This window comes from Python bivittatus, unplaced genomic scaffold (assembly GCF_059951505.1).
Source record: "Python bivittatus isolate LINGU-HERP-01145 unplaced genomic scaffold, Pbiv_v1 ctg000220_np1212, whole genome shotgun sequence".
Taxonomy (NCBI): Eukaryota; Metazoa; Chordata; class Lepidosauria; order Squamata; family Pythonidae; genus Python; species Python bivittatus.
The window spans coordinates 33,699,866-33,713,521 of NW_028277048.1; the positions used below are offsets into that span (position 1 = coordinate 33,699,866).

The window sequence follows — 13,656 nt, forward strand, 5'->3', positions numbered from 1 at the left end:
TATTCATAGTTCTGGATTTCTGGGTGAGGTTTTTTTTTTTTTTTTTTTTTACAGAATACCATTTTCATACCATTTTTAAATACAAATAACTTCCTTTATTTACCTCTGCCTCAGAGAACACAAGCATTTCAAGGCAGCTTACTACAGCTTCAAAATACTTTAGCATATCTCCAAGAAACATTGTTGAAATATAAAATGTGTTAGGACCTTGCCAAAGGGCAGCCTGGGGTTGGGTAGCCCTTTGAGACAATCCAGTCCAACTGAACAAGACCAAGAATCTGCTATTTGCTGCATCCTTATTGCTCATTCAACCTTCCCAACTGGTTGAAGATAGCATAAGGAAGAGCTGAGCCAGAATTCACTCCTGTTTGATTCAACGGGCAGCAAGCAAGCAAGAGAAAAGAATGGATGCAGAGAGAAGACAGCACTGATTGTGGAATTCAAATCAGCATTCTGCCCCTGGACCTCTCAAGTCCGGAAAAGCTCTAAAAAAGTAATTCCTAATTACTTCATGAACATGTCCATGTGGCTTTCTTGGCAATACTGTAATACAATATAGTCTTCTGGGATATTTTTCAATTTCCCAATCTAGTCTACATCCCAGATATTTCTTGGTGGTTTCCAGTCCCATTATTAACCAGGTCCAACACAGCTTCACTTTTTTTCCAAGATCAGCCAAGGTTAGCCAAACGTTGCAACCAGCTATGTTAAAAATAAAGTACAGGAAAAGGAAATTTGGGGATGGACAGCTGTCCAGAATTCGCCAGCTTCCCATGCCTTTGTGTTAATGAGTTCAAAATGCATGTTTACCCCCCACGCCTCATATATTGAGCTTTGAAAGTCTTCTGGGAGAGGACAACTTGGAATAGAGGAAAGAGCAGTGGGTGAAATTATGCTTGGCTATTCAAAATTCACCAAAATTTACTTGGAAGGAAGGATGTTAGGACTACTAAATGCTATGTGATCAGAAGAGTTAAAAACAAGACTTCCATACATCAAATAATTAAATTCTACATGCTGTAATGCAACACCAAGAAACCCATGGATTGGGGGGTTTGCCATTGTTGCATTTACTTTGTATCTTAAGGCAAGAGAACAAAACATAATTGAAAAAGTTCTTGCTATTAATTTTGGCTCTTTTCAGAGTTGTATAGTTGTTCTTCTTTATATATACTCATACAAACACACACACACACACACAACCACCTACCTATCTACTTTTACTTAAGTTAATTCACATTCTTGCTTTATGGAAGCTGAGATTTTTAAGACACTGAAATCTATGTCATGACTGATTTCCCCCCATGTTTCTGCAATGCATGCACAGCCTTGATGATTTTACACATAGTCTGGCCTCGTTATTTTGTGTCTTATCACAAGTGCTATCAAAATTGGTTCTCACAAAATAAGGAAGAATTAGCAAAGTGTGCAGATATGTTTCAATTTCTTTGGTTAACCTGAATTCAGCATACATTTCAATGCTACCAATACCTGGTATAGGGCATTGCCAAAGACATCAAATAATACAGTATACATATTTTCATAAGAATATAAAAGATGATGCATAGAAACTCCATTTCTTGCAAATACATAGCAGTGAACAATTCTGATATGACCAAAATTAGCAACCTGTAGCTTGCTGTAAATCTGGTACTGACCTGGCATCATAGAAGGTGAAGGCACTGAACTCTGCCTTGCTACTGTTGCAGCATAGGTTTGAGTTGCTGGAGGCAGAAGATCATTTTCTTTGTTCTCTTCTGGCTTTACCAAGTCAAGCAAGCTAAAAGTACATGGGCCTGGGTGTGGGGGGTTGAAATAAAGGCTAGTCATTATATCCAGTCACCCAGTAACTCCGACAACTAATGTACCTTTATTGGTTGCATGATTAATGATAAACTGGGCTTAATAGAGATGGAGGTTTTGTGCCATCTCCAGTCCATAGGATGCATTGTTTGGCCGAGCCAAACACACAGAGATAATCCTTCTGTGCAGAACACAGATGCAGCCTGGGTCTTCAAAGACGCTTGGAAGACAGGAAGAAAGGTGCTTATGCTGATGTAAAGTTATTGCAGAGACATCTGAAGATCAAGACTGTAACAGACCTCCCAGCAAAATTTATTTATTTGTGTAGACAGAAAACAGTATCTCTTCTATGTACTTTTAACCTAAATCTTCTTATCCAACCCTTGTTCCTTCAACCAAATCCTAAAGGCACCACACAATGCAATACCCCAGAGAATAATTTTAAACTACAGGCAATACTTAAGAGGTCATTCAAGGAAGAAATAAAGTTCAGCAGTTCACACTCATGACCAAGCATGGGAGTGGTTAACATCTAAATCAAGGGCTCTGCCAGAGGAGAGCTCAGTTGCAATCTATGCAACAGAAGTGTGAGAATGTACTAACAGCTAAATTAATTCCTAGAATACTTAAATTCCAGTTTAGCTAAGCTGTTACCTGTGCTTCTTGATTAAAACACATTCTCCGCCATCTTGAGGATCCAGGTTGTAGATGTAAAGATGTCCACCAGATGTTGTAACTAAGAGCCGAGGCAACTTTTGGATCCTAACAAAAAATGCACAGGAGCATAGCTGAATCAATCTCTAAATGGGTCAGACCATCTATTTGCCCATCCTAGATTTCCTGGAGTATGGATTTGTAAGGCAAATATGCTTATGGGAGAGGTTTGGCAGCCAGGTTTTGCCTATTCCTCAATAAGCAGATTCCACCACCCCCCGCCCATCATCTTGAATGTCTTTAGTATTTATGTATAAGGTTTGTTTTATAGTGGATTTTAATGGATTGAGTATTTAATTATTTATGGGGTATTTTAATTGTTTATACGCTTTTGATTTTTCATTGTGAGCCACCCAGAGTCACCCATTGGGGGAGATGGGTGGCATACAAATTTAATAAATAAATAAATAGTAAAACAATTACTATAGTATTTTTTTCATTAATAGTAGGAACTATACATAGGAAAAAAAAGTAGAGACATATGCAGGCATACACAAAATACTGGTTTTGAACCTACTATAAAATTGTATTAGCCATAACAGCAAGGAAGTTTTCTCCTAAATATAGCCACCATGAATATTATCAACATGTATGTGATGTTCAGCACAGCTGTTGGAACAGAGCAAAATCATTTCCTTCACTTACCAATTTATTTCATGCATTTCTCTTTATTTGCTATGGAATCCAAAGCCTATTTCTAAAAAAAAATACTGTAAGATACTTTCTTCTCCCTTTGAGATTTGACCCAGTGTTAAACTTATAAAAAAATCATTTCCCTTTCAGCCCTGGGTCATGAAACAATAGCCATGAATGGTATAGCCTATATTATTATGCTCTCAGACATCCCCTAAATCTGGGAAAGGTATCTATAGAGATTTAGTTCAGGAGATATATGAAGAGCAATGCAGAATGTTTAGCACAACAAAATCAGTTTTGTTGTGTATACAAGATACAATCAACACAATTGCAAATTTTATAAATGCAGGTGGTATATCAATGCAGAGGAGAAAGGTCTGTATTTTGTACCGTTTAAAGCCTCTGTCTGCATAAACCAGAATTAAACCATGGTTTGCAGACTGCCTGTATGCTCTCTATACACCCCAGACAGCCCTGCCACTTTTCCTCATTTACTGCCCAACAGATCAGCCATCAGCTGGTGGGGGAGAATAAAATCAATGGGGAAATGTCTCTCCTTCCCTTAATCATATGCAACAAAGTAACCTCAATCGACCCAATGGACAATCAAAACATAACCAGAACAAGGTTAACATGATGCTGAAATAAGATCTCCTAGGGCAGAAGACATCCAACAAGCAGAGAGTAAATACAAATAGCACTGGTATTTATGAGGTGGCTGGATTAAAGCTGTATAGACATTTAATTGCTGAAGTGTCTAGAGTCAAGATATATGTTATTGGTTCATAGAATGTCAGAACCATGAACCAATGCAAACTTAATGTTAGATTATTTTGATTATATCACATCAAGTCAGTGTCAGCTCTTAGCAACCATAATGATCAGACTGAACATTGATATCCTGCAAATCAGTGAACTCAAATGGAGTGAAATGGGTCGCTTTACATCAAAGCAGCATCAGCCCTGCTGTAGACAAGAAAATCATAGATGAAATGGATCGGCCATTATTATAAAAAAGGGACTCTAAGGCAGTGCTTATACAGAAACCCAGAAACGAATGATTTCAATTTGAGTCCAAGGCTCAATTATTACGGTGATCAAATTCTATGCTCCAACCACAAATGCCAAGGAAGCAGAAACGACGTTTTAAAGCAACTTGCAATAACTTGTTGACATCAATACTTCAAAAACAAGATGTTATATTAACTATGGAAAACTGGAATACTAAAGTTGAAAATAAAATAGCATTTGGAATAATGGGAAAATCTGGCTTTGGTGTATGAAGCAAACGTCAGCCCAGGGTGAACACACAGAGAAGTAGCAGGAGACTTCCTAGGCTCAAAAATTCATAGTAATAGTGACTGTAGCCATCAAATAAAGAAACATCTGCTACTTAGGAGGAAGGCTATAATAAATCTAGACAAAATATTAAAGTACAGAGACATCATACTGAAAACAAAAGTACATATGGTCAAGGCTATGGTTTTCTTAGGTATAACTGTGGGTGTAAAAGTGGATCAGAAAGATTGGATGAAAAAAAATTACAGGTAGTCCTTGCTTACCAACTGCTTCATTCAGCGACAGTTCAAAGTTATGACAGCACTGAAAAAATAATTTTACAACCAATGCCCACATTTACGACCTTTGCAGTGTCCCTCAGTCACATGATCACCATGACAGTCAGTATGTGTTGTCCTGAGCCTGACCTGTTGTTTTTCCTCCCCCCCCCCTTGCAGAGCAGAGAGATTGGAGAGGAAGGGACTACAAGAAAGCAAGCAAGCACACAATGGGGAATACACACTGAAAGCAATGCACTGGTGTTGGCAGCCGCAAGCGTGCTACGCAAACAGCCCAGTGTATTCCCCATTGTGTGCCTGCTTTATAATCCCTTCCTCTCCAATCTCTCCACTCTGCCAGGTAGGGTGGGGTAAGGTGGGAGAAAAAACCCCAAACAATTTCTGTAGGCAATCTCTCCTGTGCCTGACCCATTGTCCCCTCCTCTCCACACACTGCTTTCAATATGTATTCCCCACTGTATGCCTGCTTATTCTCTTGTAATCCCTTCCTCTCCAATGAATGTAAATATAAATACAAACATTGATTCCTTCTTGCTAATTATCCCAGTGCTGGGATGAACATTCCAAAGGGTGGGCGAGTGGGGACAAGGAAAGCACAGTCACTGTCATGTGATTTCCCACTTAGCGACCGCTTCACTTAGCAATGGAGTTGCCAGTCCCAATTGTGGCTGCTAAATGAGAACTACCTGTAATGTGCTTGGACTACAACAAGAATAAATCAGACAATACTTGAAACAAAATCAGACTATTCACTGGAGGCACTAATAAGGAAGCTAAAGCTTAAATATTTTGGATACATCATGTGAAGGCAAGGTGTACTGGAAAAGCCTTGAAAAAAATTGAAGGCAATCAAAAAAGAAGCCAATAGAAGACAAGGTGGCTAGATATTATCACTGATGACACATACAGGAGTTTACAAGCATTCAAAAAAACAGTTTCTGAAAAACAGTCCTGGCAAAATTATGACCATAGTTGTGATCAAAAGTGACTGAATGACCAACTTCAATCTGGTTTGCACCATAATCACATATATGTGCATGTATGAGGACATGTGCTTACATTTGCAGTTTGAAGTTAAACATTCTTGATCAATATTGCTGACCCTTGCTGCTAAAAAAATAGGCAAACTTCATCAAAACAGCCTGAATGAGAAGTAGATTTTCCCATTCCAGCTATCTTGACCAAGATCTGCTTTCTTTACTCTACTCCTAATCAAGGTTCCTGTTTTCCTGCTGCTTTGAAAAAGTGAGGAAATAAGAGTGTGTGTATGGATTAGTTTGTATGTGTATAAGAATGAGTTTGTGTGTGTGCATGAAAGAATGGGGAAATGTTTTAGCCTTACTCACGACTATTTGACTCACCCCACACTGTGCCATGTATGAAACATTTCCACTGGAACCAGTGTGCCTCTTCTAAATAAAATAGTTGGTCCAATGCAAAGGAAGACAATCCTGTTTAGTTGCTATAGCTCAGCTTACGTACGTGGAGAGCACACAGATGTTCCTTTGTCCAGAGAAGTTCAGGCGCACAGTTGCAAAAGCCCGGTCCTGACTCATCATGCCTGATACTTGAGAAGGGAGGTAGTTGGTGGCAGCCATGAACATCTTGCCCATGTAGCCACTCCAGGACGGAGGTTCTTCTGGCCGACTAAGAGAAACAAAATGCCAGTTTATAAAATTCTACTCCATTATCTATAACAAGGAGCATCAGTACAATAGCAACAAGGTCCTCATTTCCTATAACCTAAAGCATGCAATTTCATGAGCTTTCCTTCACCCCTTATTAGACTTTCCTGTTTCCCCTTCACTTCAACATTTCAGAGATGGGGACTGCTGTCCTTTCAGATGTTCCTAATGCAAGAACACAACCCTAAGACTTAGTGGAATGCAACAGATGCAGATGGTATTATAAAAATAGCAGCAACGAATCTGAGGTAAAAATATTGACATTTGCATCAGCTGTTTAATTATGTGTTACTGATTTACATAATAACACTGTACTCCTAGGCTTATTTAGGCAACAATACCAGAGATCACTGTCCATCTGCAATAATCAGGCAAGATTCTCTTGCACAGAGAAGGGGAAAGCCGTGTACAGTAGCTATGTCCCATCGCATGAAATCCTATTTCAGAGGAAATCACTGCAAAAGCCCTTCTCACCAAGCTAAAAAGTGGCTAAAAAGAGTCTTGTGGTAGGCACAAAGCTTGAACTCCCTTTTTAAAGCTATCGCAGGATGAATGCCAGTTATCAGTGAAAACAGAGACGTCCAAAGGCAATTGACAGCAACAACTTTAAAACAAGTTATGAAATCAAAACAATCTACTGAAAGATCAGTCTGAGTATAAGAAAAGCCAACATAAAAGATGACATTTTAAAAAGCACCTACTGTACTTCAGCACTAAAGTACCACTGAAGGGAAGCCATTCACAGGAGAATTGCCACTGCTGTGAAGACCCACCTTCAACTGGCAATCTGCAAGCCATGCCAGAGGACCTCCTCTGAGACTTGCAGACATCTGCAGGAGCTAATATAAAGTAGACTGATCTGAATGGTTTGGGGTTTGCATGCTAATACCAAAACCTTGAGCCTAGCTTAGTAGCAGGGTGGAAGGAGCTAGCAGTGATCTTTTTGCCCACTTGTGGTAAGGTAGCTCAAAGAGGACCCTGTTGTGGCATTCACCTCTAGGTACTGCAAGCCCATGGCAATGTCATATAGAGCTTGCCACGGTAATCCATTCTTAAGGTAAGTTAGGCATGAATCTTAATGCTCAAACTTTTCCTGATAAGGAAAGGATACAGCTGACACATCAGCCTAAATGGACATAAGCAGTACTAGTCATGGAGATTTCTACATTTATAATGGATGGTTACCGTACATTCCAACGTTATAATAAAGATAGTTCTTTTCTCAATTCTGGCATTCCTCTCCTGTGACTTCTCTCTGGCTGGTGTTCAGACAGGCATTCAAAGTATGATGCAACATACACAACCATTCTCATCTAGTAACCCATGCATGGGGTCAAAAGCAGTCACTTCTGCTAGGAGCTCCAAGCCTCAAACTAGCTGCATCAAAGATTGGAAACAGGAGCAGCAAAGAACCGGTAACATCACTGCAACACAGTCACTTTCCCAATAAAGGAGATTCACCAGGACTAGGATAAACACTACGGCCAGGAAACCAAGCCTTGGCCAGACAACTGAACAGGTTCTGTGGTCAGTGCTTCTATTTCTGAGTCCAGCCTGAGCTCCAGTCCCAAGTCCATCACTTTGCTATTCCTAGCTCCCTGACTGATCTTACCACTAGGCATACAACTGCTTTTACAAACTCAAACAAATCCATTTCTTAGCCACAACTGTATCTCACTGTGTGGCTTCACAAAAGTGTCAAAAGTGCAGATGCCAATACTGCCATTTGCAGTCAGCCACTGGAAATGAGTTAGCTTGAACATACATCTGCCCAAATCCTGGACCCAACTGACAATGATAACTTGGATCTGAAAGAGCTGTGCTTTTCCATTCTGCCCACAGGCTTGCTGGGATGGTCAAACTTGCTGCCAAATCAAAGCTTGAGTGATTCATGTAGGAGAACAGCTGCAGCAAATTGGGAGAGACTGTTGCAGTAATTCTCCCAATAAGCAAAGCTTGGTTGTCCATAAGCAGGTCTACCTGGCAAGGAGTATTTTTCTCAGCTTCCATTTGCCATCTACAAGAACCTGCCAAGAGGGGCTTTGCTCGATACAGCTCAGTTCTCCGTGGCACAGGCAGCATCATTTGGATACCCACCTGTCTGTGAGATGGTCCAGCTTAAAAATATGCACTGTCTCAGTATTGCTTGATGCACACAAGAACTGGGAGTCCATACTGAACACAAGGGAGCTGATGTTCACGTACCTAAAGTGAAGGGAAGAAAGAACCCAGACAGCCTAGTTGGAAAAGGTAATCAATTGGTCCAAATAAGCAAGCTTGAGAGATTCTTGTAGGATGGAAATAAGCATAGTATAATCAGATGAAGCCTGTTATGAAACTATCACTCCATTAGGCATCCTAGATTGTTGCTTCGGACATGTGAACAAGCAACTTATAGAGGCAATATAACACCATGGCTAAGAGAATGAGCTGTGAAGTCCTGAATTCAACATCTGTCATATATTAACTTCAGCAAATCACTTTTCCAGTTCAGTCCCCTGCCATTTTCTATACAGTGGCATGAAAATTACCCTGAATATTTTGGTTTTATACAAAATGTTCATCAATAAGACTTATGGGAGTGAACACATTTTTTAAAAGTCACATGAGCAACAGCCCTGGACAATTTATTAGCATGGTGTAGTGATGAGGGTATTGGACTAGGAGCGCAGACCACCAGATTCTAATCCATTCTTAGCCATGGAAGTTTCCTGGGTGACACTGGGCCAATCACTCACTCTCAATTAAACCTATTTCACGGGGCTATTGTTGCAGAGAAAATGGGAGGAGGGAACACTATGTAAGTTATCTTGAGCTCTTGAATGAAAGGTGGGATAGAGGTCTAGCAAATCAATCATCGTTTCCCTGTATTTCTATCTCTGTGGGTGTTTCTGCATAAGAATATCCCAAAAAGTAATTTTTATTACTTTAGAGTAATAAAAATAAGATATAATGTATCACTGAAACATTTCCACTAACACTGTCCTTTTCAGGAATACTGTCAGTAAATTCCACGCAAAGAAGATTCAACATCTGGAAAGACAAGAAGAGGGAATACATGGGCAGGCTTGCACTGCTTTGCAGGTTCAGATGGACTAAAGGCCGTCCAGCTGTCCCTGCAACTCTGAGGTGCTCATTCCCTATGGAGGCACTGAGGCATTTCATATCTGTTGTGCAACAGAGACAGCACTGGTCATGCTTGTCGATGACCTTTGGCAGAGCTGGGATGGGAGTGAACCTTGTGCTCCTTGATCTCTCAGCAGCTTTCAATACCATCAACCATGGTATCCTTCTGGACTGGCTGCAGGGGTTAGGAGTGGGGGCACTATGCTGCAGTAGTTCACCTCTTTCCTCAGCAATTAGTTCCACTCAGTTTGACAGGAGCGGAGACATTGCACCTGTGGCCCCTCACTTGTAGGGTGCCTCAACCTTTGATGCTGTCACCCTTCCTCTTTAACATCTACATGAAACCACTGGGTGAGCCCCGGACTGAAAGCTGTTCAAGTCTGGATGGGGACAAACAGACTTTAGCTCAATCCTGACAAGACTGAATGGCTGTGGCTGTTTGGACCACTGGCTCTGGGATGTTTTCACCATTGTACTCTCCCATTTGAGACTAGTGTGCAACTTGGGAAACCACCTGGACTCACAGCTACAGTTTGAAGAGCAGGTGAAAGCTGCGGCCAGAAGTTTTGCACAGGTTCACCTTGTACCTAGCTGCTTCCTTTCCTTGATAAGAACACCCTTCAGATGGTCGCTCATGACCTAGTCATCTCACAACTGGACTATTGCAATGTGTCCTACGTGGGGCTGCCCTTGAAGACCATCTGGAGGCTACAGCTATTCCAAAATGCAGTGGTAATGGGTATTCCGTGCTATGCCAATGTGTCATTGCTACTGTATAAGCTACACTGGTTCCCAGTTGGCCTCCAGATGCAATTCAAGGTATTGATCATCCCTTTTAAAGCCCCTCAATGACATAGGGCCTGGTTATTTGAGGGACTTCCTGTCTCAAATTGTTTCTGCCAATCCACTACACTTGGGCAGAGTGGGGTATGCTCCAGATCCCCTCTATTAAATGTTGTCATCTTGTGGAATTGATGAAGTGAACCTATTCTGTGGCAGCCTCTGTTCTCTGCAACAACATCCCATCAGAGATATGTATGGCTCCCTTTCTTTAAGTATTCTGGAAGTCTCTTAAGACCTGGCTCCATTCCAGGCCTGGGGTTACTGTATTTGTGGAGCCCGTGTCGATTTTTTTAAAAATGTTACTTGTGTGGTTTTGTACAGGTGTCATGTTTCTTAAACTATGTATTTTTAAATATTGTAAGCTAGCCACTTGAAAGAACAGGTTAGGGATACATCATCATGGAGAAAATCTATGAGGTCACTAGGAGCCAAAAACAATTTGATGGCACATAATCAATCAATCAAGCTGCCCAGAGTCTTTTTGGAGTCAAGTGGCCTCAGAATCCAATAAAATAAATATCCTGTTATTTCAGTTGGAATACTGGTATGACAGGAGCAGACCAACCTCTTCATTCCTCTTCTGAATTCATACAGCTTTTGTCCTTCAGGGATGGAAAAAACACGAAAGACGGTTCCCTGAAAGGAAAGATGTAATGCACAGAAGTCATAAGCAATTGGATGAGAGGCAACAGCAGCATTTTGCTTTGATGCTTTTGGAGAGGAGGTGCTACCATCAATTTAACTTGGGGGGTGGGACAACCTTTTTGTAGCTAGGGACACGAAAAAGATGCTGTTGTCATCAGAGAGAAGTAAGGCCAGGCTAGAAGAGATTTTACTAGACTAGATCCACTTTAAGGTTATGGAGAAGGCTTTTTATTATTATGAAATAGATGGGTTAAACCTAACAGATGCTCAATGCAGCTATTTCATTGCTTTTTAATGGAAAATGCACCAAATTTCAGCAATGTGAACCTGGGAGAACCATAGAACTACATGCAGGCCACAAAGCCTCCCACCTATTACACAGCACAGTAGAATAAATCAAAAGTTCCTCAGTTCCAGAAAAGGGCAGGGATTTATTCCAAACACCTATTTTCTGTCTATCTGCTTTTTTACCCCTTCTTCCTAGCCATCTTTTTCCCCCCATCTGTTCCATTTTCTAATTTGTAAGCTTCTTGGTAGGGCCTAATATTAGTGATTTTTAAAGTTATCCTAGGAACAATTATAGGTAGATATTAGAGCAAAGTCCACCCTAAATAAATACACAAATGAACAGATTACTTACTTTTAACGCCACAGTCCTAAGCACCATTATTAGAAAGCTATTGCATCTAGAATTTACATCTAAATACATTTAGGATTAAGCAATATGTTTGCCTAAGGTTAGGTGGCTACAGCTGGGTCATAACATGCTGCCTTAGAACAAAGACTCCTGATCTCTATGGGATTTGTTCCTGAGCATGCATGAGGAACACTAGACTACATTTCTGTCCTGTGCTGAAGGGAAGGCAAGACAGCATTAACTTAAGAAAGAAAAAACGAAATGAAATATTTGGAAGCTTTTCCTACAGAAGGAAAAAGATAGTCAACAGAATCAAATGGTAATCCAAATACTCATCTTCTTTAGTCCACTTCCTCTGAGAAAATACAAGATCTACTTTGACAGCCATTTTGTTTACTTACCTTTTCAGAAGCACTTGCTAGTTTTGACCCTGTAGAGTTGAAGGCCAGGGCTGCAAGGGGCCCTTCATGGGCAGAAATAGAACAAACATCTCTCTGTTAGCAGGGGAAAAATAAAATATGGTTGTACTAACTAAAACACATTTCAGCCCATTGAAGTAAAAGACAGTGTGTGATTTTAGGCCTTTCAGTCACTTCTACTTATCCTTACAAGCAAGAAACTACTCTAGCATTTTTCTTATCTTTCTACTACTTCTGTTCAACTCCTCTTCCTTTGCTGAAATTTTGGCATCACCATGTAAGGATTCAGTATCCCACATGAAAAACAGAGCAGAGATACAGTAAATATCACTCTTCGTTTTTGCATGGAATATTTGCATCTCAGCAATTGTTTTCCTGTATCTAATTAGCAGCCCAACAGAGAATCTTTTTCTCCTTATAGCAGGTTGCAGTCACCAAAAGAAATAAGGAGCCCTAAATTAACAGGAAACTGTTCTGTTCTTTTCTAGGGACCACAATATACTTTCTTTGAAAAGAAGGCTCCCTTCTCACTCCCCCAGTTTGCAGTGAGTTTTTCAAAGGGGCTGAAGGTTATTCAGAAATACAAGAACCTACAGCTCTTATTTATTCATGTACAACTGTTCTTGTTTGCCACCAATGGCACCATCAGATAGCCAAATACATTGCCTACCTAACATTATGACATAGGCATATGCAAAATGTACAATGCATGGAACCATGTATAGAATAGCCAGGTTTGGATGGCCTATGCCCAGTTCCAGCATGTACATTCCATCCAGACTTGCACCTAGAACATATATGTTTGGTCCAGACATTATCTAGAACACATATGTTCCAAGGTGGGAGACAGTGAAGAGAAGGCAAAGCTGACAGCAGAATGTGGCAGCAGTGAAGGGAAAGTAAGGATAAGCAAGGCACTGAGTCAATGAGGGGAAGTCCAACATAGACTTGGACTAGCTAGGTTAAAGTGACCTTGAATTCAAGTATGGCGGTAGCAATGAAAGGAAGGAGAAGGAAGGCACTGGGATAATCAGTAGGTGGGCTGGTTCACAGACCATGTGGAGGAGAGAGGAGCAAGGCACATCAGCCTTGCTCTATTCACCTTGCAAGACCTATCTGAAATCTATTTCAGCAAAAACCTGGTCAACCACATGGTTCCAAGTACCAGGAGAGCAGGGGACAAGTCATGATCCATCAGGAAGCAATCTAGCTGAATCCCCCAGCCATAGTGTTTATTCCATGCACAGAACAAAACACATTTTCTCTTTCTTGCATCCCTCTATTGTAAATTAATCATGTTCATGATATGATTCTCATTAAGCTGGAACAACAAATGTGATTATTCAACAGGGGGTGGGAGGGATGGTTGGAAAAATAGTTGGGAAAATACTGGCAGCCAACATTATAAAAAAGGGGAACATCCCAAATGGACTCCAGAGTGTCAAAACATCTAAACAAGAAAACTTTTAGCACAGGCCTAAATGGCTAGAGGTCTTCTGCTTTGCTTTACTTTACTTTCTAAGCAAAAAGCAGCAGCTAGTGGTGGACAGAGACAGGCTGAATAAGATATA

General features: G+C 40.6%; 1 protein-coding gene across 2 annotated transcripts in view; it reads right to left on the reverse strand.

Moving 5' to 3' along the window:
- WIPI1 (WD repeat domain, phosphoinositide interacting 1) overlaps positions 1-13,656 on the reverse strand; it is a 53,685-nt gene that overhangs the window by 8,211 nt on the left and 31,818 nt on the right. For both annotated transcript variants that reach the window (XM_025173411.2, XM_007421645.4), the window contains exons 6-11: positions 12,068-12,160; positions 10,950-11,020; positions 8,513-8,620; positions 6,213-6,377; positions 2,458-2,565; positions 1,659-1,780 (exon numbers count right to left, since the gene is read on the reverse strand). In XM_025173411.2, the coding sequence (XP_025029179.1) occupies positions 1,659-1,780; positions 2,458-2,565; positions 6,213-6,377; positions 8,513-8,620; positions 10,950-11,020; positions 12,068-12,160 (667 nt within the window). The remainder of the gene's footprint in view (positions 1-1,658; positions 1,781-2,457; positions 2,566-6,212; positions 6,378-8,512; positions 8,621-10,949; positions 11,021-12,067; positions 12,161-13,656) is intronic.